Source organism: Amia ocellicauda, chromosome 5, assembly GCF_036373705.1.
Source record: "Amia ocellicauda isolate fAmiCal2 chromosome 5, fAmiCal2.hap1, whole genome shotgun sequence".
In the NCBI taxonomy this organism is placed as follows: domain Eukaryota; kingdom Metazoa; phylum Chordata; class Actinopteri; order Amiiformes; family Amiidae; genus Amia; species Amia ocellicauda.
In genome coordinates this window covers 1623852-1651327 of record NC_089854.1, presented here as the reverse complement: position 1 = coordinate 1651327, position 27476 = coordinate 1623852, and the positions used below count along the sequence as shown (strand labels likewise).

The 27476-nt window shown below is 40.8% G+C and overlaps 3 protein-coding genes across 6 annotated transcripts; all 3 read right to left on the bottom strand.

Annotated features, from left to right (window-relative positions):
• Positions 1–1598: 1598 nt before the first annotated feature.
• On the bottom strand, positions 1599–5681 carry LOC136749154 (pepsin A-like). The gene is made up of 9 exons (XM_066703148.1): positions 5574–5681; positions 4801–4954; positions 4353–4470; positions 3973–4091; positions 3545–3741; positions 3081–3197; positions 2837–2960; positions 2455–2553; positions 1599–2055 (listed from the first exon to the last, which is right to left on the bottom strand). The coding sequence occupies exons 1-9, from the start codon at positions 5627–5629 to the stop codon at positions 1921–1923; spliced, it is 1119 nt and encodes a 372-aa protein (XP_066559245.1). The 5' UTR covers positions 5630–5681; the 3' UTR covers positions 1599–1920.
• Positions 5682–8219: 2538 nt separating this feature from the next.
• On the bottom strand, positions 8220–15973 carry LOC136749151 (pepsin A-like). Of its 4 annotated transcripts, none has more exons than XM_066703141.1 (10): positions 15716–15973; positions 11922–12085; positions 11295–11448; positions 11071–11188; positions 10702–10820; positions 10365–10564; positions 9701–9820; positions 9369–9504; positions 8958–9056; positions 8220–8633 (listed from the first exon to the last, which is right to left on the bottom strand). In XM_066703141.1, exons 2-10 carry the CDS (start codon positions 12050–12052, stop codon positions 8499–8501), a joined length of 1212 nt encoding a protein of 403 aa, XP_066559238.1. In that variant the 5' UTR covers positions 12053–12085; positions 15716–15973; the 3' UTR covers positions 8220–8498. The 4 variants fall into 4 exon arrangements, with proteins under 4 accessions (XP_066559238.1, XP_066559237.1, XP_066559239.1 ...); XM_066703140.1 differs by having other exon boundaries at positions 15781–15972; XM_066703142.1 differs by lacking the exon at positions 8958–9056 and having other exon boundaries at positions 15781–15973.
• An 8221-nt stretch (positions 15974–24194) lies between these two features.
• On the bottom strand, positions 24195–25969 carry LOC136750496 (pepsin A-like). Its single transcript, XM_066705653.1, has 5 exons — positions 25899–25969; positions 25576–25733; positions 25197–25315; positions 24769–24965; positions 24195–24294 (listed from the first exon to the last, which is right to left on the bottom strand). Exons 1-5 carry the CDS (start codon positions 25967–25969, stop codon positions 24195–24197), a joined length of 645 nt encoding a protein of 214 aa, XP_066561750.1.
• Positions 25970–27476: the final 1507 nt, after the last annotated feature.

The window sequence follows — 27476 nt, the reverse complement described above, 5'->3', positions numbered from 1 at the left end:
ATGTGTAATATCATTTAGTTTTCTTAAATATAAATGTGTTGCATTAAACTGTTTTGTTGATAATTTTAGAAATAAAATCTGTCAACGCCGAGAAATAGCTTCTTATTCCTGTTTAACTGTTTAGTCTGAAATTGACACAAGTTAATAGACATTAGATTATTGGTGGCCCTGCCTATCCTTAATCATTGAATAATAATCAGTTAAGGGAAATTGTGGTAACAAGTAATGATAGGATCTTTCTCGGCACCTAAACGTAAATGAAACTGATATATATATAACGAGAAGTTACCTGACATAAATACTAACCTGCGTAGTTATTTAATGTCCGACTAACAATACTAATGAGAGACTCATCTTCGTCTTACTAACCGGTATTGTAGTCAATGTGTTTATAACCTTTCTCTCTGATCAGGGTAGATATTTTCACATGTTGTGTTGACCATCTGGCCAGCAGATGTGTACTGTGATGTGATGTGATGAATTTTCAAATTAAATGTTTTAGTTGTTTCAATCCCTCATAAGCCCCATTCATGTCATCACTAATAAAAACTATAAACAAAATATTTAATTAGCAATTTTTTTAACCTACCTACACACTTAAAATTGGTCCCTCTCCAAACATGTACCTAATTTAAGAAACACAACAAAGCAGCAAGCAAGCCAATATACGTAATCAAAGAATCCAACCCAAAGTTCAAGTCCAAAGTTTGTTACCAGTCAATTTCGGTCTTTCTCTCCTTACTCCACAAAGGTTTTCCTACTGCCTTCCCAACCAAAAAAGTCATGCGAGTAATCTCCCGGGGCTTCTGGTAGATGTAGTGCCGGCCAGGATGGCTTTTCCGTGCCCTCCCCAGCACTGTGCTACAGTATTTTGTAAGACGTTTTATCTGCCTTTTCTTTATTGAGCTTGTATTTCCATATTAAAGGCATTATGATGTAAAAACTGCTTAATTAGTCTTGTGGGCTATTTCCACTATAATTTCAAATGCAATAATACATATAGATATAATAACTAACATACTATCATGAACAACAGGATACTTGCAGATTAATATTCCTTACCTAAATGACTCCTAACCTAAATTATGCTATGACTACTTGGAATATAAACTATCACTGATATTCACCTGCATACAGCCATACAAATAATGCTTATTCCAAAATATATCATGCAGACAAAGTATATTCAGATTGTACATTATTATTATAATTATTATGATGATTATTGCAACTTCCTATCACTGGCCTATTTGTCCTGGACTCCTTGTATCTTTTGACAGAATCACACATTTCCAGATTTTATCCTGGTGGTTTTTGGACTAGATTTCCTACTGGTTTCATATCCTAATATGTGAGATGTGTCTTGACTCGCTGTGTCTTGCAGTGCTGGTGTATATCATTGGTGCATACTGTTGTGCTTGGGATTGGTTGCTATTCTATGTGGTTCATTCTTAAAGTGTGTGCTGAAGGAGAAGGTTTGAAAAGATTACATTTATTTTGGAAATGGGTCGTGAGTGTCTTGGGTATTTTCATCACAGCGGAAGACAGAAGTGGATTCTGCCTCATGCATAGAAATGAAAACAGGTCAGACACAAGGGGCAATTAAAAACTTGCTTTATTATGCTCTTGAATAAGTTTATTATTTGCAGTCACATGATCACATATATGATTTATATTTTTAGTACATTTTTCTTTTTTTTCTTTTTTTACATCATATACATATAAACACAGTGACAGGTTGTTGCTGTTTTCTCTTCTTCTGTATCCCATTATGGCAGGATGCTCCTCAACACAGTCCACCACGGCGCCAACATGTCCTCAAAGGAGAGAACAAGCCCAGAGACCTGGTGGTCGTTGGTGGGGGTGCTGTGAAGCGGCCGTGCTGCGCCGGGGGAATTCAGAGAGAGAGAGAGGGCCGGCTCAGACGGCCTGGGCCAGTCCCACCATGTTGTTGCTCCTGTCAAAGACGGAGTAGTACTCCCTGATGAAGACATCTCCCAGGATCCAGAGCTGACTGCCGCCATTGCCGAAGCCAGTGGAGCAGCCGCTGCTTCTCTGAAGGGCCAGAAAGGAAGAAAACTTTGTGAAACACTGTTGAAAGGGAACAGCTTCTCAGTCACATTGATGTAAATGTATTTCTTTGTTATTTGGTGCCCATCCTTCATACCTCCCCCTAAATGTTGCCCCTGCTCCTGGTCTTTCTAACATAAACCACTTTGGCTGTTAACCTTTAATCTGCCTCCTTAATCCAGCACTGGAGACATGCGTAAGGTGGCATCTTTTGCTTTGTTTTTGTTTGTTTAATTTGTCTTTTTGGAGGAATCAACACGTTTATGTGCACAAGCACAAACTCTGTGTCCTGTGCCTGGATTGTGCTGCTTTAACAAACTTTTGGAACAAACAAGGCCCCATTTTATAACTTGATATTATGTTCAGACCCCATGAACCACTCACCTGGAATACGTAGGCAGAGGAGGGCAGGGGGAAGTCAATCCCGTTGATGGTGAAAACCACACTGGGCATGTTTCCAATATTGTTGCAGTTCACCTGGGCCTGGGAGAAGAAAGACACAGCAGCATTGAAATGAGCATCAGCACTGAGATCAGCTTTGAAATGCTGAGCATAACTGCAACTGAACCTGTTACCGCATTGTTAACTGGAAAGTTTTGAAATGCAGACCCCATCTTAAGGAATACAAATATCGTGTTGTTTTTGTTTGTTTTTAGGGCGGATAAACTCGGGTGGACTTACACCTCCAGGTAACAATACCAGCTACATTTGAATGTCTTTAAATGTCCTGTGTGTGTTTTTATGGTGAATGAACTTGTGTACTCACTCCTCCCACCCAAGCGTTGATGTTGCTGATGTCACTATTTGGCCCAACAACCAGAGAGGTACCGCTGTCCACGATAGCCTGGCAGCCGCCAGAGCAGGCCACAAGGTTCCCATTGATGGTGACCCTGGGAAACAGAGCAAACAGACACAGAGAGACACAGAGTTGAGGAATTGCATCAAACCCTGTAGGCAGCTTCAATCTGAGAGTTCTCAGAGTGTTCCACCCAGGCAGGGGCTGCACTTACTTGTCCATGGAAATCTGCCAGTAGGTCTCGGAGGACAGGGGGATCCAGTTGATCTGGCCGCTGTAGTAAGAGGGGTCGATACCGCCGAGGGTCAGGACGCTGCCGGCCTGGCCATTACTAGAGAGAGAGAGAGAGAGAGAGAGAGAGAATCAAATCCTCAGCAATCTGTATTCTAACTCCACAAGATTTACAGATTCTACTCCCTTATTCTAGATTATTGGATGACAACAGCTGTCCTGGTTGGTAGTTCCTCTTGCATCACTGGAACTGATTCAAGTACTGGCACATTATAGGACCCGGTCTGGCTTTGGTACCTTCTGCACGTGAATGACATTACAGTATTGCAAAATAAGCACTGAAATGTCCCTTTGACAATAACTGTTTCTACTGGAGTCCACATCAGCAAGCTGATCGGGAGACCTTCGGCAATCACCAGTGTGCCCTATGGTAGGATTTTAACTGACCCGCTCAGGTAGATGGAGAAGAGGTCCTGGGAGACCAGGCCCTGGTTCATCATGTTGTCGAAGACAGGGGTAGCCCCAGAGGAAGCGATGGAGGGGAAGGCCAGACCCAGGATGCCGTCAGCCTCCATGTAATACATGAAATTGGCCTCACTCTCACTCAGACCAAAAATCTGGTTGGTGTCCACGATGCCAGCAACCTTGTGGAGGAAAGAGTTTGAGTCAATAGCCACCAAAGTTAGGTCTTTATAACAAAGGAGATAGAAGAGCAGTGTCTGTAGGTACAGTAGGGTCAACAACACAGAAACCTTTGTCTCACACATGATCACGCCCCCTCTGTGTCATTGTGCCAACTGTTTATAAAGTCTTGAAATTGCCATTGAAATCACTGAGTGCTGTGAGGAAAAACATCAGTTCACACACTGACTCACAGTGACGGTGTCGTATGCCAGAATGCCAGTCATGCTGCCAGTGCCGTACTGGATGGAGAGGGTCTGGGAAGTGGAACGGTAGGTGGAGGACTGGCTAGGGTTGAATCTCTGGTGGTTGCCTAGAAACAAAAGTATTTAACTGTCAAAGACTCAGTGACAGCTGACCCGCTGGGCTGGACTCAATGAGCTTTCTGCTGCACTGAGAAATAGAAACCTGCAGTGAAAAATCATTAAAAAAATACTAAAAAAGAACTCTGCATTCTTCAGTCACAGAAGTGTCTTTTGGCATCGATAAATGCCTCTGCTTTTCACACAGCCAAAAGACACCAATGGGAGATATCCTCCAGTCCATGCAAGTGCTGGGGGGAATGTGCACTCACCACAGGCAGCACTGTTACAGTAGATGGAGGGCACCCACAGGTTGGAGGAGCCAGTGTCGAAGACGACCTTGAAGGACTGTGGGGGGGTTCCGATGGAGATGACTCCAAAGTATGCCAGCTGTGTTGAGAAGAACCATCCGGGGAAATGTGTGATTAGTCTGTATCAGTGTGGTCAACTCTACCAATTTGTACCAAATTTCACTTCATGGTCCTTTGATTACGTACAGATACAAACAAAATGGCCAAACAGCCATTAGACATTTGCTTGTCAAATAGAATCACCATTACTTCTTAAAATATATATGTTTAAGGCAAATTACAACACTATATATATTGAAAACACTTTATCACAAGAAACAGTTTTAGATTCACAAATTGATTCTGAATTGTCAATGGATACTTTCAATGCATTGTAAGAAAATCGCCAAGGGGGGAAAGTCTTTCTTACGTCAGCATCATTGGTCATGGGCTCATTGGTCACAGCGGCAATCATGGGATCGAACTTGATGGTGGGGTTGTAGGGGTATTTCTTACTGTACTCCTCCCACAGGCCCTGCTCCTCCAGATTCTCCCTGGCAGTCTTGCCCCTTATCAGAGGAATCCTAAGAGCCAGAGAACTCAACAATTAGACACAGCAACGAGAATCTCTGTTCCGAGTCTTTGAGCCCAGACAACGTGTACACAGAAGGGCTACCCTGTGCACGGCCTGTCACAGGCAGGGGGGGACAGGTAGGGTTGGAAGCAGAGATCAGCCAGGTGAACCATTCATTTATGGCCCCATGCTGGCAAGAAGCTGCCTCATTTACACAGTTCCATTCACACAAGGTGAGATTTTATTATTTATACATGAGCACAACCATCTAACCTACTTAACATAAGCTCCTAGACATTAGTTACTCTGGAGAAGATGAAATTAAGCTAAAGTGCCTCTACTTTGGTGAAGTTCATGATGGCAGCCAACTGGGTTGACAATTTGCCGGTGGAATGTGTGCTTGCCTGTGGCATTGTTCAATCCTTTAAACATAAAATCCCCCACACTGCAAATCAAGAACCGAAGAGGCATGTTTTTATAAAGATTTGCCAACACCAGTCCTCACTGCACAAGACTCAGAGAATTAAAATGTTGCACCTGAAGAGTTATAAAGCCCAATGGTCTGATGCATAATGCACAGTTGAAAGTAATCTTAAAAAAATACAAATGTATACAACTCAAGAACTTACTTGTGAAGGCACTCGGAGAGAGCCACCATGGCACACAGGACAATAACCCACTTCATCGCTGCTCTGTTGCTCACAGTCGTCTGGACGGAAGATGAGAATACCTGGCTGTGGGGAGGAGGGCCCCTTTATACAGGTGGACCACAATGGGGCTCCTCAGTCCTTTATCATGGTGATAAGAAAACCCAACAAGCCTTCAGACAAGAAGGCGATAAGCAACAGATTGAGATGGGTGCCCTTCCACAGGCCGTCAATGTGAAAAGCGCACAAAAATAATGTTGCGGACAAACAGTGCTTCTCACCTGAGCCCCAGTGCTACGTAACATTTAGTAACGTCCCCAAAGACATTAAGATGAGCACGATAAGGGAAGGGTCTGAGCGCTAAAGTGCTGCGATTTTTACTAAACATGTCTAAATGACTAAAGTAGTATTTTACATCCATTAACAAGACATTCAATTCAGCTACTAACAGTAGCTGATATCCTGTAATATTCCTTTTGTAAATGTTTTTTTATAATATTTCACACAAGAACACTGTGATTACTATGACATTATTATTATTATTATTATTATTATTATTATTATTATTATTATTATTATTATTATTATTATAAAATTGCAGATGCCCTAACACAAAATTATTTCAAATAAACTATGTTTCACAGTTTGTGAATTTCATATACACTATATAATGTTTTACTGGCTATTTTGAATGAAAAATGTTTTACATGTTTTCCAAAAATGAACAACAAATTGACCTAGCAGATTAATCAATCTAAATATGCAATTTCATATGAAGAACTAAATGTACTGTTTGAAAAGTGGAACTGTTCTAAAAGAATATAGAAAAATGTGTAAAATAAAGGCTTATTTTTCATTTTTCCATTACACATTCATACATTCAGTTTTGTTTTTTCTCTTCAATTAAACCACTGATAGTGAAACATATAATAGCTACCCAACATTAATCTTTATTTCAGGTAATGACTTTCAAATCAAGATCAGTTCAGTATTCCGGATTATTGGGTTATCTTTGTCAAACATATGTAATGGCAGGGAATGTAGATTTAAGATGATAACATGAACCAGTCGTTCAGTCAATCATATTTCCAATCAGGTGCGCCAGAAACAGAGCCCTCCTGGGGCTTACCTGACAAAAACAGAAAAATTACTAAAAACTCAGCTCTCTTGGTCAGAATCCAATCCAATTGCAGTCGCAGAGTGAAAGTCTGGAAACAGACTGTGGAACAGGAGTTTAGCAGGCAGAACAAAGAGGGCTAGGCAAAAGGTATAGTCGGGGTCAAAGAAGGAAGGTCTATCGATCGGGCAAACCAGGCAAACTAGGAAGATCTGGAGATGTAGGACAAAGAGAAGGTTGAAACACAGGAAAACGGAGTACAGTAGGAAAGACTGCTCAGAAGTGCTGCGGTGAGGTCAAACAAGACTTCGCATCCTGTGAACAGAACAAAGGAGTATATATAAGGATTGATGAGTGCAGGAAACAGGAGAGAGGTGGGAAGGGTAAACAGGTGAATCAGGGGTGATGATTGAATGGCACACCATATGCATGGCAATTTGCTAAGAAACTTCACTTTATATCCTTATTAAAACTCAGTAAATACAGGTGCAATTAATGAGAGTTAAGCTCTCTGTGTATCTGTGGTGTACTGGGGATTACAGCTGGGACGGGGATTCAGGTGCAGACACAGGATCCTTGAGAGGAGACTCTAGGTAACAAGAGGCAGGCTTAGGTCAAAACAAGAGTAGGCAGGATACATCAATGACTAAAGCTTGGTAATGCAGCTAAATGGCAGACAATACTTCACAAGGAGGGAATGGAACGAAGGGCTATATATACTGTGGTGGGTAAACTAGGGCAATAAGGAACAAGTGGAGATAATTAATCAATTAAGACAGTGAATGATAAGGAGAGGAGATCTGGACATGGCTTCTGAAGGGCAAGGGAGACATCTGGTGACAGAACTCGGAAGTGTTCATGAGATGAATGTCAAAAGTGATTTGTCACAAAAGCTGACATTATTGCATTCTGTATTAACAAGTAGGTCTTGTTTGGGATATGAAATTAGCCTACAGGACCTACACTTGTAGCTCTATGCAATGCATCTCCAGTGTACTTCCCTGTAAATGTTTACAGTCAATAGTGTCATCATATGTATTCATTTTTTTATATTTTTTTCATTAAATGCATCACATTCAAAATAATCATAATTCCACTAGCCGCCTGATTTCCTGGATTGCACTTGAACATAACAGAGAGCAGCGAACACCCGACCAATGGCAGCGCTGTGTGAGCATGTGGGTTGGTGCATAAAAGTTCAGAGGTTGAAGGTTAGAGGTCGGTAGAGCATGATCATGTATTTGCAATAGCGTTTGACATTTGCATTTACATTTGTTCCCGTAAATGGCGTAAGAGCTAAGACATGCAATTCCTATTGGCAAAGTGTACAATGAAAATGATTTGTTTTGTATGTAATGGATGCAAATTGTGGCACCTATGGCTGAAATATTATGATATTTTACAAAAATATTTGTATTATTAATTTCAGTTTTTCCAAATTTTATTTTATTTTTTTCATTTTGAGTTGGAATCAAAATCACATCCATAAGAGTCAGAGAAACACAAACACATTTTTGAATGCTTAATAGTTTATTTCATGCAAAAGGGATCCAAAATGAATACTTAATGGCCAGCAGGGTTTTCACAGCACTAGTTTGGAACCACAACACACCCTCACTGCCTCTCTCTCTCTCTCTGGCTCTGGTTCTGATACATACAGATACATTTCTGCACACAGCGCACATTTATTTTACAGGGGATTTTTATGGGAACCCAAGTGTTTTCATGAAGGATGAGAAAATGATTGGGATTCTGGGACAGCTGTTCTCTGACCCCAGAAGAAGGGCACTTTAAATAGCCTTGGCCAGACCCACTCTGTTGTTTGTCCTGTCGTAGATGGAGTACCACTCCCTGAGGAAGACATCACCCAGGATCCACAGCTGGTCGTTGCCCATACCGAAGCCAGTGTTGCAGCCAGAGCTCCTCTGTAGAGGAAACAAAGCACACAGGATTGAGAGGGTGTCCAGCCAGCTTCATCAGTCCACCACCACCCTTCCACCCACCCCCAACTGCTGATTAAGAATATAAGCATAATTTCAGCATAATATCAAATACAAAATAATTTCTGTGCAACCCTGTCCAATGACTATGAATAAGCCTCTCCCTCTTAGTTGGACTCAGTTGCATTTGAATTAATTGGCCGATGGGTATTGCCATATTCGTGCATTTGGTGAAGCATGGAGGTTACTTTATTTAAATCAGTTGCAAAATTGGTGTTTTGTAAGTCAGATTTTTAAATGTTTCCATACCTGGAATACATAGGCAGATGGAGGGAGAGCAAATTTGTATCCATTGAGTGTGAAGGTAACATCAGGCATGCTCCCAAGACTATTGCAGTTCACATTACTCTGAATCAATCGGACACAAAACATTGAAGAGATTGTGGATCACGCAGACATTTCATATTTAATCTCACCCATCATTGTCTGAACAGCCACTTTTCTAAGATAAATAATGATCATAGTCAGTACAAGCCATGAAAAACATATAGGAGGGAATTAAATGTACACATCCTGTATTGTAATATTCAATCCACTGATAATGGGTTTTTTCATGTATAATATCAAATGGTGTATTTACCTTACATTTGTGGACTCTATTTCAATCCAAAAAGTGTTGGCCACTAAAAACATAATATGTTCTGGAGAGCTTTTTATCACCTTGCCCTGAGTGCCTCCCAGCAGATTGTGAATGTGTGTGATTTCGGTGCTGGGTCCAACAACCAGGGAAGTGCCAGTGTCCACAATTGCCCGGCAACCGCTTGCACACGCTACCACCTGGCCATTAATGGAGACCCTGTCGTGTAAGCGAGAATAATTCAGTGCTTAGTAATTACAGTGCGAACACAAGCGGCCTGCCTCACTAAGACCAACACTGGGGACGTGAATGCATACTTCTTTCGTTTGTTCTGAACCATGATGTGAATAGCAGCAGCTTATTCCAAGCAAACGGAAGGTATGAAGAGAAGAGAAATTTTAAAATGCTAACTTACGACCACATGGTGACTTCCCAGTAGGTCTGTGATGCAACTGGTACCCAGTAGATCTCGCCATTGAAGTAAGATGAATCAAACCCACCGAAGGTCAAGACACTACCAGTGTGGCTATTTGAGCTGAAGGATGAAACAGGTCACAGCTGTATTTAAAATATGCCACAGTTGGATTTCACAGACATATTGCCTCAGATGTTCTTGTGTGCTTCAGAATGAAGGGAATCATTTTCCACCAGCTCTGTGCCTTTTCCTTGATAGGTGTGCAACTGCATTTAAATTTCACCGAAAGGGAGAAAAATGGAACCACCCAGTAAGAGCTGTGCAGAGCAAGAGATGTAAGAACATAAGAACATAAGAAAGTTTACAAACGAGAGGAGGCCATTTGACCCATCGTGCTCGTTTGGTGTCCATTAATTTCTAAGTGATCCAAGGATCCTATCCAGTCTATTTTTAAATGTTCCAAAACTTTCAGCTTCTACCACAATGCTGGAGAGTTTGTTCAGATTGTGACTACTCTCTGTGTAAAGAAACGTCTCCTGTTTTCCGTTTTGAATGCCTTGAAGCCCAATTTCCATTTGTGTCCCCTGGTGTGTGTGTCCCTGCTGATCTGGAAAAGCTCGTCTGGTTTGATGTGGTCGATGTAAGATGACTTCGGCTGATGTACCGGCTGAGGTAGAAGGAGAAGACGTCCTGAGACACCAGGTCTTGGGCCATCATGTTGTCAAAGACAGGGGTGGCACCGGATGCAGAGATGCTGGGATAGGACAGGCCCAGGATCCCATCGAACTTAGAGTAGTACAGGAAGAGACCGGGCTCTGTCTTGCTCAGACCAAAGATCTGATTGGTGCCAATGTTACCTGCCACCTTGGGAGGAAAAACACCATTGCATCTCACATAGAAGCTTTCAAACAAAAATCCAGAGAAGATGCATTCCTTGTTCATTTGGAAAGTTTCTTTTTCTTTTCTAACTTTATATATTGAACCAGAGCCTTTTCACTCACAGTGACGTTGTCGTATCCCAGAATGCCAGTCATGCTGCCACTGCCATACTGGATGGACACGGTGCGAGAGGTGGAGCGAAAGGTGGAAGACAGACTGGGGGTGAATTTATTGTGATTGGCTGGAAAGAAACACCAAAACCTTCACATCAGTCTGTGATCAGAACTCTGGATTCTAATAATGATCAAATCTGGAGAAACCTGTTACTTCTCTCCTCAGTTGGTATCCCATATCATCTTTACAATTTAGTTCATGAAATTTACTCCATAATAATACTGTTAAATAAATATCGATAGAGATAATAAAATATACTTCTGAGGATGCTTATGGTGAAAGAAGATGGCAGTAAAAACATATGATGAATAACTTACAGCAGGCATAGCTCTTGCAGTAGACGGAGGGCACCCACAGGTTGGCGGACCCTGTGTCAAAGACCACCGTGAACGACTGCGGGGGGGTTCCGATGGAGATGATTCCATAGTAGGACACCTGTGTGATGAAGAGAAGTTTAAGAAATGTTATGTGAATAAGATGGCATAAGGTTTAGGCTTCCTGCAGCCTTTCAGCGCTCAAAGCCAATGAGAGAGGATCTTACATCCATGTAGTTGACGAGGGGCTCGTTGGTCTGGGTGGCGAAGTTGGGATTAAACTTGCCACTGGGGTTGTAGGGGTTGTTCTTCAGGAATTCCTCCAGCATTCCCTTCTCCTGCAGAATCTCCCTAACAGATTTCCCCTTCATCAGGGGAATCCTGCGAGAGAAGAGGGAGGTGGGGATTAACATTTTTATCTGTGCACATTACCTCAGTACTCAGGTCCCTGCACTGGCTACCAACGAATTTCCAGATGCCTTTTTTAAAACTCATCATAAGTCAACATGTCAATGACCTACAAAGCCATCTGTTTGACCTCTTACATAAGTTATTTATTCTATACTCTAAACTGTAGACTGGTGCCAATCTTCATCAGGCAGATTCCTGTTATTTCTGCTTTGGCAAGGAAGACACTAAGAAAATCAAACAAGATAAAAAACTGTTTTCTACTTATCCAAGGCACAACTTAATCTGACCCTGATTTACCTTTTTTAAATCCTTTTTTTATGGTATAAAATAAATACCTGACAGAGGTCCGAACATGTTTTGTTTTGTTTCTAAAGTGCATCCAGTTCCCCACTTGTCCTGCTTAAGCAAGAATACGCTCTGTGTCTGTATGGTCCAGTACTTACTTATGCAGGCACTCGGAAAGAGCGACCAATGCCAAGACAACCACAGCGCATTTCATCTTGTCCGTCCCGTGTGATGTGCCAGTCCAGGACTGTGCTTTATATAGCACATGGAGGGAAATCCATCGCTCCATCTATCCTCTATCACTCCGATAAAGAGACGTCAACTGAAACACAGAAGGGATTAAGATAAATCTTGCGACACCTGAAAGTATTTGCTTGTTTTTGCAAATGCCAACTCGATACAACAGTGCCTTCAAGCTTTGATATGGAAATCTCCTGTCAGAGGGTATCCCTGTAGCACGCAGACAAACATAGAGGAAAAATAAGTGCAGAGAAGCTTGACACACACGGTGCTCAATCTTCAATCAGATAATTATGAAGCTGCTTTAGAAAAAATACACAGTGCAAAACCTTCAGGCAGTGGCTGCATGGCGAACCCCAAACTAAGTTATCCATCAATCTGGAACTGGATTCTAGAAATAAACTACCTCTATTTGTCTGCATGCAAAACAAGAAATTGATGATTTCTGTATTTTTCTACAGAACAGTCATTGATACATCTTTTTTCTAAACGAATGCCATGTGCTATTGGCATTTACAATATGTATGTACAAGATGGGTGTTGTCTGGGCTACTGTCCTTCTGTTTGTCTGTCTGAAGTATCGAATTATAAGGGTAACAATCTCAAGGACAAAGTGCATTTCAGAAGTCAGATCATAGGGGTGTGGAAGAAAGTCAGCCTTGGAGAGGACCAGTGAATCAAGGAGATTCCAGAGTTGCTCTGACTCCATGCTAAAAGTCAAAGGCTTTTATACACACACAAGTCAAAGATCTGGTTATAATAACAAGTCATTACTATGTTATCTTAAAAGCTAGCCAAGCAGAAGATATATAATTATAGGTAACAGTTCATAGGTCAATACCTGGATTAGGGAGCAAACGCTTAAATCACACTGTTTGGCATCATCTCCAAGATGCACATTGAAGATGTAAATATTATATTTCTATAACTAAATTTAATATTTCTAGATACATTTCACATTCCTAGCGTTTTAAAGCTGACTTTGTTTCTCTGTTACTCTTTGGACCTGGTTAAAAGCTGACACAGCCTCCCTCAAACAGTATAGATTCTTTCTCTCATTTCAAATATAGATATCTTATCTCTAAGGCTCTGTATTCTGTTGTTTCACTACATCTTGTTGTTTAACAAAACTTGCTGTGTTGGCATCCTTGACCAAGAGGTTATTCATTCATAAAGTCTATGTAGTAAGTAATTTAAATGTCTCTTGTTAATTAGTTACAATTTGCTTAGTAAGCTTGTTTACACCAATCAAGGAAAGAACTGTCTTCTCTGCCTTGAACACAACCCATAAAATACCAAATGTAACTTAGAATTGTTGGAGGAGCTCCCCTGCAGCTGCCGGAATAAAGAATCAACCTTCTACCACACACCGAGTCTCTTGCTATTTTCTGCAACTCTTCACACATCATAAATATAAACAGGCCACACTACCTTCTGGCCTGACCCTTGGCTTGACCTTATCTTTCTTATGTATACACAGAGACAGAGGAATTCACTTCCACACTCCACCATTTTGTATTGCAAAGGACAATCATTCATATGTACAGAGGTGTTCCATTATGATTGGTTGAGAGGAACAGTATTGAGGTAAGAATAATTGGCCTATGAATCTATTAAACTTGTTAGGCACACTGGTTGAAAACAAAGTACAGAAAAAGGTATTTTACTATATGTAATGAATCATACAGTAGCTGATATCTGCACAGTGTGCAAGGTCTCCTGACATTTTTTGTAATATTCTTAAGTATGATTTATCCATCCATCTTCAAAACCACTTATCCTGGCAAGGGTTGCAGAGAAACCAGAGCCAATCCCAGCAGGGATAGGGTACAGGGCAGGACACCAGTCCATCACTGGGCAATGTAGATAGACCACTTAACATGCATGCATTTTGATGGTGGGAGGAAACCAGAGTGCCCAGAGAAAACCCACACATACACGGGAACAATGTGCAAACTCTACACAGGCACCCCCAGCTGGGACTCACACCCAGGACCCTAGAGCTCTGAGGCAGCATCACTAACCACTGCGCCACTGTGCCACCTGGCATGATTTATCACGAGCACAAATTATTTCGGTATAGTACTCAGTATGTATTATTTATATTGATACATATGTCACTCCACTATTTTAGCTAATTAATTAATTAATTTAATCATGGGAAAATAAGCCTTTTCATTGATCTCAATAATGATTTCCAGGTACTTCAGGAAAACAAATTTTCAAGAAATGTATTCAGTCAATGATTTCAATAATTAGCCTGCGTGGGCACTAAGACTGTCCGCCTGTGCGGCTCATTTGTCTTTATTGTGTCAGCTTCCTCCTATTGAAGACCAATCTACACCGGTACAGGTTCAGAAGAACTGTTCCCAAAGCCAGACTGAACTGATCAATAGTTCATTTCTTACCTACACAGTGTATTTAGGGATTGTGTGTTATTTCTGGGGATTTCAAAACTCTTCATTGTGGAACTTATAGCTACTAAATGACCACATTTTTAATTTCCTGGAGCACCTGGTTATCTATTTATCCATATTTAGGAAACCTTCACTGAACGATTGTGGTTTCCTCGGATTCCTATTTCTCTATTTTGCTCTAATTCAATTTCCAACGTTACTTTAATTTCTCTATTTGTCAGACCTATTTAAATAGCTTTATTTATGTATTTTAATAGCATTCTGTATACAGTTAAATGCTTACTTTCTTGTAAGTCTGTTATTACAACATAGTGAACTGTAGCATTTTTAGCTATAATTCTGTAACTATTTGTTATTTATAACTCTCTTAGTTGTATTCTGGACTATGCAATAAATGAAAAATACACACAAAATACAGACATTTACTTTGCACAAACTGTAAACTTACAAACATACAAAGAGACACATACTAATTTATATCCAAAGTAAATTCAGATACCAGTTTTGGTTGGTAGGTTTCATTGACATGCAGTGTCTCAAACTACCCTTATTTATCATTACTTATTTATTCATTTTCCTTCACTATCTTGAGGGCTTTCACTAATACTGAAGACTGTTATTTATTTATTTAATTATCTTTTGGGGCATTCCGCTTTTTTTCTGAATGTTTTAAGATAGCTAGTTTTGGTTTCTCGTTTCTTAATTTACATTCATCATTCCACATCATATACACTTTCCAATTGACTTTTCCTGGCTTTGTATCCCTATTTTGCAATACTTTTTTTAGGTGCTTCAGTCTGTCTGAATCAAAAGTTCTGACTTCTGGAAACCTTAACTTTCTGTCACCTGCTGTCCACTAAGCCACTTGTGTACATCCACCACCGCTTCATCTCCATAATTATCATACATCTACCTTACCTGTGTACCCGTTTTACTGGAGCTGTTCCCACCCATTATCTATGTATCATTTTGTACACAACAACCGAGGCATGCAAGCCCTCATAAAAAATTATAATAAATATATAAAATTATATATAATAACAACAGAGAAACGACAGGGGGAAGGAAAATAATAAAATATACAAAAATAATAATAAATCCTATATAGGAATAATAACGAACATTTTTTCAATATGTTTGCATTTATATAACTTGTATATAACTTAATTACTTTATTTTACCATACTATTCATGTTTCAGCATAACAGTCATGCTTGGGGAAACAAAACAGGAAAACAATTCCTGCCTCAAGTACTTTATATAAGGCAAGCAACAACATTTATTTAAAATATCACCTGATCGTCAGAGGGCCAGGTGAGTAGACAAGCGCCGCAGCAGGGAATTTAAAAGGCTCCCTCACCTTATTATTTTGCTGGCGCTGCAGTCCTCTCCGTCAGGGTTCGCGATCTTGTCCAGTGATGCCAGGTAATGTGGAAGAAAGTCAGCCTTCAATGAGGTTGGAGCATTCGTTGCAATGCCTTTATTACACGCAGCGTGGAGAGGACCAGTGAATCAAGGAGATTCCAGAGTTGCTCTGACTCCATGCTAAAAGTCAAAGGCTTTTATACACACACAAGTCAAAGATCTGGTTATAATTAACAAGTCATTACCATGTTATCTTAAAAGTTAGCAAAGCAGAAGATATATCATTATAGGTAACAGTTCATAGGTCAATACCTGGATTAGGGAGCAAACGCTTAAATCACACTGTTTGACATCATCTCCAAGATGCACATCATAAATATAAACAGGTCAAACTACCTTCTGGCCTGACCCTTGGTTGACCTTATCTTTCTTACACGTAGTACACGTAGTAAGCCTTGTGAGAGAGGAATTTCCTTCCACTCTCCCCCATTGTGTCCTGTGAAGGACAATCATTCATATGTACAGAGTCTCCATTAGACCCTGGAGCTGCAAACCTTAACTATTGAGGTATGGCCTCATCCCATATGGAGCTCATGGTATAGAGATGTTCCATTATGATTGGTTGAGAGGAACAGTATTGAGGTAAGAATAATTGGCCCATGAGTCTGTTAAACTTGTTAGGCAGATTGGTTGAAAACCAAGTACAGAAGAAGGTATTTTACTATATGTAATGCATCATACAGTAGCTGATATCTGATACTGGTCTCCAGTATATGGACAATTTGTTTTTTTTACCTTTATTCTTCTATCTCTTTCTCCCTGCCCTCTATTTCATTGCCAGGTCTCCCCCTGCCTTCCTTCTCCCCTTCTCTCTCCCTCTTTTTCTGTGCCTCTCTCACTCCTCCTGACTGAACCATTAATCAAAACAAGGCTTCTATCAATATACATATTTTCAATGTCCAAAATAAATACAATATTGATAGTATAAAAACATTCACTGTATATAAATAAGTTTAAATAGCGAGAACCCCATGAACATGGCAGGCAGTCTTTTATTAACTTACATTGTATTCCCTTACATTGTTAAACAGAATACAGTAGTGACAGGTCACTTAGTTAAAACAAAGACCTGCTCCTGAGAAACCGCCTCCCGGTTCAGTAAGTATACCATCACAAAACATTTATAATTTTATTCACACAGGTGAATACTTTAAAATGAAATATCAAATATGAGGTAGATAGTCTTAATACACATTCCCCAACACCATCATTTTCAGCTTCAATAAAGTCTCTGAATATGTGTACATTCAATGTGTACAGTTACTAGTACAGAGCTTATTTTGTGGACATACATTTATAAATCCCCAATACAACACACCCGCTAAAGTGCACATTCCCCAGTACATATTTAATCATTTATTTAAACTTTAAAAAGTCTGTGATCGCCTTCCACTTGTGCAGCTGCCATTATAAATGCATATCGCATTCTGAATACGAGAGGATTGTATTTAATTTCAATGTACCCAATTTCTTTGGCAATACCTGTGTGTAAACATCTCATGCCAATAAAGCTTGTTTTGAATTTGCATTTGAATTTGAAAGGATAGATAATGGCACGGAGACCGGAAACGCTTCTCCTTCATAGGGTCTGTAATGTAATGCAGTCTACTATAAGTGTGTCAGACTGACACTGTGACTGTTCCTCTATTCACCAACAGAGGTCGCCTGTACACCAGGTTCTATCTCCAATCCTTCTCAGGATCTTTGCTTTCGACTCATTACTGAATTATTGCCCATTATGTTATTATATTATTATCTCACACCTGTCCAATTACCTCTCCCCTTCCTTTAGTATTTAGACACCTCTGTTTGTAACATTCTTTGTGAAGTTTTGTCTTGCCTTCATTGGAACATCTCTGAGCCTTTTGTTTCCAGTTTAGATTCCTAGTTATTGACCACTGCTTTCCCTACCTCGACCTAGCCTTTTGGATAATCTTCTCTAGTATTGTTTGCTTGACCTCTTGCTCGTTCACCTACCTTGCTTCACGGATATCCTTTGATACAGTGTTAGACGGCCCCAGACAGCTAAACTAGGTGCAATAGAATGGAGATGGGTTGCTCAGCTGTCCATTTCTGATTTTGATAAAAGTAAAAAAAAGGGAACACACATACTCTTCCTGGCTATACCAGAGCAGTTGGTTTCAGAGCAAGGATCCTACCTGAAGAGATTTTAGAAAATTTGGAACAGAGATAAGCCAAGTCACAGAGAAAGACTAGCTTTGTCTAAACCAGTCAAGCACCTTCTGAAACAGTGGGGCTACGTACAACAGAGAGAAGGGTTACTTTACTGTGTTGTAGATGATCTGCATCATGGTCAGAGCTGGCAGTTGCTTGTACCTGCATGCATGAGAGGTCAAGGGATCAAAGGAATTCAGTGTATTGTCAACCTGCTCGGGTTTTGGGTAGGCATTTCTAAAGCTGTAGAAAACTGTGTTAAGAAGTGCCTGAGATGCATACTTACCAAAATGCCCAAGATCCATGCTCCTGTTAAAGCATTCTAATGGTACGTGCACACTGCCCGCTCACTCAACTCACAAATCACTCAATTTCTGGCGAACTGTCACTGAGCCCTCCCTTGCGTCACACTGTCCACTCGGGGCAGGGCGTGTCTTCCTAATTTATGCCAGCGACAACCAGGAAGTTGAGCGTTTCATTTTATGTCAACACTAAAATGGTAGCAAACCTAAACGCTCAAATGGGGTACATTCCCCCAAAAAATAAACATTTAGGAGAGAATTGTTTGTCTATTAATAGTGGGATCTTGTCAAACAAGTGTTACCTATTCTACAATGGACTGCAAACAGGTGTTAGCTGCTGTTCTGCATTTACGGAGAAATCTCTTGGAAACTAAAATGCTATCACATAATAAAATGGTTTAGCAGCTCCACTCATTAATTTCAAGTAGGGATGTACTGTTCATGGTTATAGTTTCCACTACTACCTGAAAATATAGGGGAAACATCAGTCTCTGCAATTATTAATAAATATGTATTATTTGTGTAATAATTATTGTGTATTTATTATTTGACTCCACTACTAAAAATGTATTACATATCAACACGATGCCAAGTCAATGATTTGTCAATGTTCAAATAGCAATTTACTTCGTTTTACGTTCTGCATGTATCACTCACCCATGATCCCAACGATCTCTGAAACATTCTTAAATGCATCAACTTTTAGAATGATATCTCTGTATCATAAATAATGGGGAAACCGGACACCGCAATAATACGTTTCTCGTCCATGTTTTAAGATAGCGAGTAGAAAAGAGAAGGGACTTCAAGATGCAGAGAACATCTATCCTGCCTTTGGTAGTTGCCGAACTCCATCACTGCCCGCTCGCTGGAATTTAGAAATAAAGTTGACCATTTGGAGATTTTATCTCAGAGCGTAGCTCCGCCCACTGTCGCAGGGATTGGCTGGCTCTCATTGGAAATGAATGGGAGCATGCCGCTTTGTAGCGTTAGCGAGCGGGCAGTGTGCATGTAGGGTTAGCCACCAGGCCGCTTGAGGCGGTAACGGTAGTTAGAGCCAGTGTCAGACGGTCGCAGGGTGGCCGTGGCATAGGAGGAATAGTCAAATGCGCTGTCCATCCATAGGGGCCCGAATTAGTGAAGTTTTTTTTGTTTTGTTTTTACTTTTACTATTTTTTACTAATAATATTTTAATACTATTAATTTGCAAATATTACAAAAATGCGAAAGTCCCCACAACAGCATAACTACATAGCTTATTAGGCCATATTTTCTGTGTTTCCCACAGCGTCACCCCAGCCTGGCTCATCCCCCCCCCACCCCCCCATAGTTAGACTTACCTGATTGTGAGGGATGGGTGGTTGAAAGTCAGCTTCAGACTTCATAACATATTTAAGAATAAACAAACCACACCATTTATGTTGTTATAACACTTACAATCCACACACAACTGCTGGGTGTGAAAAAGGGATGTAATAATAATATTAATAATAATAATTTAATATTAATTTCACAGTAAGAAACCCCACCAGATACCCAAGGAACGAATTTTAAGAACATATTTGTATAACTGTATCCTGTATTGCAAGCTGGTTTGGGAATTATATTTCATAGTTCCACTCATCAAATTCAAATTCTAAATTTGAAAAGAGCTTTCTTGGCATGACATGGTTACACTTGTTTTACCAGAGCAATTACATGGTGTTCCAGTGCAAATACAGATTAGTGCAGTGGGTATAATACAATATTATTTATGATATGAACTACACTCACCTAAAGGATTATTAGGAACATCATACTAATACTGTGTTTGAACCCCTTTCGCCTTCAGAACTGCCTTAATTCTACGTGGCATTGATTCAACAAGGTGCTGAAAGCATTCTTTAGAAATGTTGGCCCATATTGATAGGATAGCATCTTGCAGTTGATGGATATTTGTGGGATGCACATCCAGGTCACGAAGCTCCCATTCCACCACATCCCAAAGATGCTCTATTGGGTTGAGATCTGGTGACTGTGGGGGCCAGTTTAGTACAGTGAACTCATTGTCATGTTCAAGAAACCAATTTGAAATGATTCGACCTTTGTGACATGGTGCATTATCCTGCTGGAAGTAGCCATCAGAGGATGGGTACATGGTGGTCATAAAGGGATGGACATGGTCAGAAACAATGCTCAGGTAGGCCGTGGCATTTAAACGATGCCCAATTGGCACTAAGGGGCCTAAAGTGTGCCAAGAAAACATCCCCCACACCATTACACCACCACCACCAGCCTGCACAGTGGTAACAAGGCATGATGGATCCATGTTCTCATTCTGTTTACGCCAAATTCTGACTCTACCATCTGAATGTCTCAACAGAAATCGAGACTCATCAGACCAGGCAACATTTTTCCAGTCTTCAACTGTCCAATTTTGGTGAGCTTGTGCAAATTGTAGCCTCTTTTTCCTATTTGTAGTGGAGATGAGTGGTACCCGGTGGGGTCTTCTGCTGTTGTAGCCCATCCGCCTCAAGGTTGTACGTGTTGTGGCTTCACAAATGCTTTGCTGCATACCTCGGTTGTAACGAGTGGTTATTTCAGTCAAAGTTGCTCTTCTATCAGCTTGAATCAGTCGGCCCATTCTCCTCTGACCTCTAGCATCAACAAGGCATTTTCGCCCACAGGACTGCCGCATACTGGATGTTTTTCCCTTTTCACACCATTCTTTGTAAACCCTAGAAATGGTTGTGCGTGAAAATCCCAGTAACTGAGCAGATTGTGAAATACTCAGACCGGCCCGTCTGGCACCAACAACCATGCCACGCTCAAAATTGCTTAAATCACCTTTCTTTCCCATTCAGACATTCAGTTTGGAGTTCAGGAGATTGTCTTGACCAGGACCACACCCCTAAATGCATTGAAGCAACTGCCATGTGATTGGTTGGTTAGATAATTGCATTAATGAGAAATTGAACAGGTGTTCCTAATAATCCTTTAGGTGTGTGTATATTATTATAGTACATTAAATAACTATACTCCGTGACTGTTGATTCATCATAAAGGTAAGGATGTTTTTATTATCTACATTGTATTAGTTATTATTTACATTTTATACCATAACTGAATTGCGTTTACTATTTCTCCTCCATAAAGAGATTGACAGGCTAGCCTAAAGGCAATTAGTGCATTAACCCAAATAAACAGACAAGTTCAATTACATTGCAAATTAGTTAACTGGTATTAATTTAATAAATATATTTTAATGTGCCATGGTCTGTGAGTTGCAATATTTTCCATGTTATCTTTAGTCGTTTGTTGTACTGTTTTCATTGTGCTATATAGATATTGTTTTCTATCAATACTTGATTGTGGGTGGGTTTTTAGTGGAGTTGGCGGGATTTATGTTGTGATTGGGCTGTATACTGTCAACGAAATCTGTCAACGCTTATGGGCGAGTAGTGACACTGAACGCGAAACATGATAAATTAGCATCAGTAGCCTACTTTTTGTTTCTAAAATAAAGAAAATCTCAAAGACATGAAGCTATGCAGTTTCTGTGTGAGTCTCACAATGATCGGTGGTGGAATTGGCTGCGATGCTAGGGGCACCAGTTAAAATCTTGCCTAGGGCACCAAATTGGTCAGGGCCGGCCTTGGATGTTTGTGAAAATGACAGGTCAGAGATGTGTTCACTAAATTCACACAGGCATATCACACCATAGATCAGAAAGCTGACACAAGAGCAAAGGTTTTACTGAGAGAGTGGTTCATGAAGTATGAGGTCCCAGAAAGATAGCACTCTGATCAGGGTAGAAATTTTCACATGTGGTTTTGCGGTGCACCATCTGGCCACCAGATGTCACTGTGTTGTGATGTTTTGAACGTTTTGAATTGTTTCAGTTGTTTCAATCCCTCAAAAGCCCAATTCATGCCATCACTAATAAAAACTATAAACACAATAGTTAATTAGTTCATTGTTTAACCTCCAAACATGTACCTAATTAAAGAAACAACAAAACAGCAAACGAGCCAATATACATAATCCAAGAATCCAACCCAAAGTTCAAGTCCAAAGTTTGTTATCAGTCAATTTCTGTCTTTCTCTCCTCACTCCACCCAGGCTTTCCCACTGCCTTCCCAAACAAAAATGACTGTTGGCTTCCTATTTAAATGCAGGAACCCAGCCAAACAGGGAAGCTCAATCAGTCAGGTGCATCTGGTAGATGTAGTGCCAAAGTTTTCACATCAGAGAATGCTTCACATTGTCAGAAAGTTTAGAGTCCCAGCTTTCATGCAATACCAAACACTTGGCAAACAACACAACAGTGAAGAGTACACATGCGATTAAAGAGAAGCTCACAGATTTGGTGCCCTTTTAAGTGTACCGGACGGGTTTGTCAGCTTAAGGGGTTCAATTTTGTTAAACAGAACAATTCGATTATTTATTTTTTATCTCCAATTGTTTATTTGTTCTGTGCTTTAACACAAAAAGTGATTTTCCAGAGCACAGCCGCCATGTTTAAAATGCCAGCAGAGACGCGAGCAATGAGGAGAGTTTTGATTAAAAATGAGCGAAATCAGCAGCGAACAGTGGTCTGTCAGAGAGACACTACAGTAACAATATGTCTCACCAGGTCAATAACTAGTTAGCTGTTGTCAAATGGCAGCAATGAGAGACGACTGAGCGCAGCTTCCGTGACAGGAAATACGTATTACAATGATATTATGATGATGAGAGTTAATGCGATACAGATTGAACAGAAATGTTGTTTGTTAATGAACTGGTCATTATCTGGTCCGGTGTGACGCCGAATCCAGCGCCGCTACGAGTCATGTGTCCCGGGTTGGTTTGCGCATGATTAATAATTTATGAATAAATTAATTTTCTTAGCACAGGGCAAATTACACAAACCATACATATTGTACAGTAAGAGAAGATCAAATACACAGTAAGATCTGTTACAGTGATGCGCTTTGTGCTCACATGATTATTTTTATTATTATTATTATTATTATTATTATTATTATTATTATTATTATTATTATTATTATTATTATTATTATTGTGTATCTGTTAGCAGACGCTCTTATCCAGGGCGACTTTCAACACATAAGCGCATCGCTGCATGTCTGACAACAGGGACAATGCAACACTGATTTGGGACCATCATCACAGACATCAATAAGCACAATTTCCCATCAAACCATTAACATCACCTGAGATCATCCGACAGTTTATTGATCTGCCACGACTGTGCCACAAATACCCCAATACAGCCGCATCCATAATCAATAGGCTAGCCTATAGTCATTGTTTTTTAAATAAGAATAAAATTAAAAATACGCCACAAAATGAATGAAAATGTGAACTGTGTGCGCGGTGACGAATGCATGTTAACTCTAACTTGTATTTTTTTCAGTACAGTAAAAGTGTCTGAAATAGCAAATCGTTGTAAATCCCTTAATGCATCAATACAAATAAATACAAATAAAAGGCTGAGTTATCTTAGCATATTCGTATAGTTGTATTTTCGTTTCTGCTACATGTGTGATCTCGCATTTTGTTGTGTTGTTTTTTACAGTGTATCTGTGCTGTGTAGACGCTGAATGAGTTTGATTGTGATGTTAAATAGGGTTTATAGCCACAGTCGCCTCGGTGCTGATTATTATTGCTGTGTTTCTCTTCTACTCCGCGTTTGGGAATGCCCACATCCAGTGACGTCAGCGTTCGGTTCCAAAACTGGTGGAAAAGCGGGCCGGTTTACAAAAACATCAGCTGGATCCCAGGCCGAGCAGCGGCTCCGGCTCCAGCACCGGCTCTTTGTCGGTGGAAAAGCGCTAAGAGTGTTCCACCCAGGCAGGGGCTGCACTTACTTGTCCATGGAAATCTGTCAGTAGGACTCGGAGAACAGGGGGATCCAGTTGATCTGGCCGCTGTAGTAAGAGGGGTCGATATCGCCGAGGGTCAGGACGCTGCCGGCCTGGCCATTACTAGAGAGAGAGAGAGAGAGAGAGAATCAAATCCTCAGCGATCTGTATTCTAACTCCACAAGATTTACAGATTCTACTCCCTTATTCTAGATTATTGGATGACAACAGCTGTCCTGGTTGGTGGTTCCTTTTGCGTCACTGGAACTGATTCAAGTACTGGCACATTATAGGACCCGGTCTGGCTTTGGTACCTTCTGCACGTGAATGACATTACAGCATTGCAAAATAAACACTGTCTCCATTTACCTTGTAGAGTAGTCCAGCTATCCAAACCATCTTCACATTTCAAGGCCAGCATGGTTACTGGTGTACTGTAACTGCACATCACAAAGTACACACACTGCCCGTGTACAGCTGAAGTCTAATGTCCCTTTGAGAATAACTATTTTCTACTGGAGTAGAGTCCACATCAGCAAGCTGATCGGGAGACCTTCGGCAATCAGCAGTGTGCCTTGTGGTAGGATTTTAACTGACCCGCTCAGGTAGATGGAGAAGAGGTCTTGAGAGACCAGGCCCTGGTTCATCATGTTGTCGAAGACGGGGGTAGCCCCAGAGGAAGCGATGGAGGGGAAGGCCAGACCCAGGATGCCATCAGCCTCCATGTAGTACATGAAACTAGCCTCACTCTCACTCAGACAGAAAATCTGGTTGGTGTCCACAATGCCGGCAACCTTGTGGAGGAAAGAGTTTGAGTCAATAGCCACCAAAGTTAGGTCTTTATGAAGAAGGAGATAGAAGAGCAGTATCTGTAGGTACAGTAGGGTCAACAACACAGAAACTTTTGTCTCACACATGATCACGCCCCCTCTGTGTCATTGTGCCAACTGTTTATAAAGTCTTGAAATTGCCATTGGAATCACTGAGTGCTGTGAGGAAAAACATCAGTTCACACACTGACTCACAGTGACGGTGTCGTATGCCAGAATGCCAGTCATGCTGCCAGTGCCGTACTGGATGGAGAGGGTCTGGGAAGTGGAACGGTAGGTGGAGGACTGGCTAGGGTTGAATCTCTGGTGGTTGCCTAGAAACAAAAGTATTTAACTGTCAAAGACTCAGTGACAGCTGACCCGCTGCGCTGGACTCAATGAGCTTTCTGCTGCACTGAGAAATAGAAACCTGCAGTGAAAGATCATTAAAAAAATACTAAAAAGAACTCTGCATTCTTCAGTCACAGAAGTGTCTTTTGGCATCGATAAATGCCTCTGCTTTTCACACAGCCAAAAGACACCAATGGGAGATATCCTCCAGTCCATGCAAGTGCTGGGGGGAATGTGCACTCACCGCAGGCAGCACTGTTACAGTAGACGGAGGGCACCCACAGGTTGGAGGAGCCAGTGTCGAAGAAGACCTTGAAGGACTGTGGGGGGGTTCCGATGGAGATGACTCCAAAGTATGCCAGCTGTGTTGAGAAGTACCATCCGGGGAAATGTGTGAGTAGTCTGTATCAATGTGGTCAACTCTACCAATTTATACCAAATTCCACTTCATGGTCCTTTGATTATCAGGGGAATCCTAAGAGCCAGAGAACTCAACAATTAGACACAGCAACGAGAATCTCTGTTCCGAGTCTTTGAGCCCAGACAACGTGTACACAGAAGGGCTACCCTGTGCACGGCCTGTCACAGGCAGGGGGGGACAGGTAGGGTTGGAAGCAGAGATCAGCCAGGTGAACCATTCATTTATGGCCCCATGCTGGCAAGAAGCTGCCTCATTTACACAGTTCCATTCACACAAGTTTAGATTTTATTAGTTATACATGAGCACAACCATCTAACCTACTTAACATAAACCCCTAGACATTAGTTACTCTGGAGATGATGAAATTAAGCAAAAGTGCCTCTAGTTTGGTGAAGTTCATGATGGCAGCCAACTGGGTTGATAAGTTGCCACTAATGCATTAAGTAACCAACTCAAAATTGCTATACACATTTTGAAATAATAAACAGGTCAACACAATTTAAGTTACTCTTTTATTAAGTAATCATAAAACATTAACATTAACACATGGAACAAAGTTATTGCATGAAATTGTCAAACCGCTATGCAAACTATCCCCTCATTCCCAAACGTGCATCATGCCAATTTAGTGAGTCAAACCCGCTATTTTGAGGTAATACAATTTCTAGTTAAGCTACCAGAAAACTTTTAGAATGTAGGTCTATGCACAACTGACGCAACGAGACTAACTTTGAGCTCAAACAAATCTAGGCTAAATACAACTATTCATTTAGAGAGCAGACCAAATTGGCACAAATCACATTCAATTTTCAAATGCATGACATACATTAACTGCTAAAACACTAAATATATTTGATGCAGAAAATTACATAACAATAGTAAAATATTTTGCAAAATAAACAGAAGTCACCAGATTAGCGAGCCTAAAGAAAAAATCCATATAACGGCGATCAGTGCAGTCAACGTTAGCCGATAAGGTTCAGAAAATATCAGCATGCCACAGTGCGTTCCACCTCAAATTTCTTTCACGGAGCAATCCCACGGCGAATTTCAGAGAGATATGCCGACTTTTTTGCAACAACTTGTAAATATACAGTGCATCCGGAAAGTATTCACAGCGCTTCACTTTTTCCACATTTTGTTATGTTACAGCCTTATTCCAAAATGGATTAAATTAATTATTCTACAAACAATACCCCATAATGACAACGTGAAAGAAGTCTGTTTGAAATCTTTGCAAATTTATTAAAAATTTTAAAAAACAAGAAAAGCACATGTACATCAGTATTCACAGCGTTTGCTCAATACTTTGTTGAAGCACCTTTGGCACCAATTACAGCCTCAAGTCTTTTGGAGTATGATGCTACAAGCTTGGCGCACCTATTTTTGGGCAGTTTCTCCTGGTTTGAGAGTCTTCAGGTGCCTTTTGGTAAACTCCAGGCGGGCTGTCATGTGCCTTTTACTGAGGAGTTGCTTCCGTCTGGCCACTCTACCATACAGGCCTGATTGGTGGAGTGCTGCAGAGATGGTTGTTCTTCTGAAAGGTTCTCCTCTCTCCACAGAGACACGCTTGAGCTTTGTCAGAGTGACCATCGGGTTCTTGGTCACCTCCCTGACTAAGGCCCTTCTCCCCCGATCGCTCAGTTTGGCCAGGCGGCCAGCTCATGGAAGAGTCCTGGTGGTTCCAAACTTCTTCCATTTACTGATGATGTAGGCCACTGTGC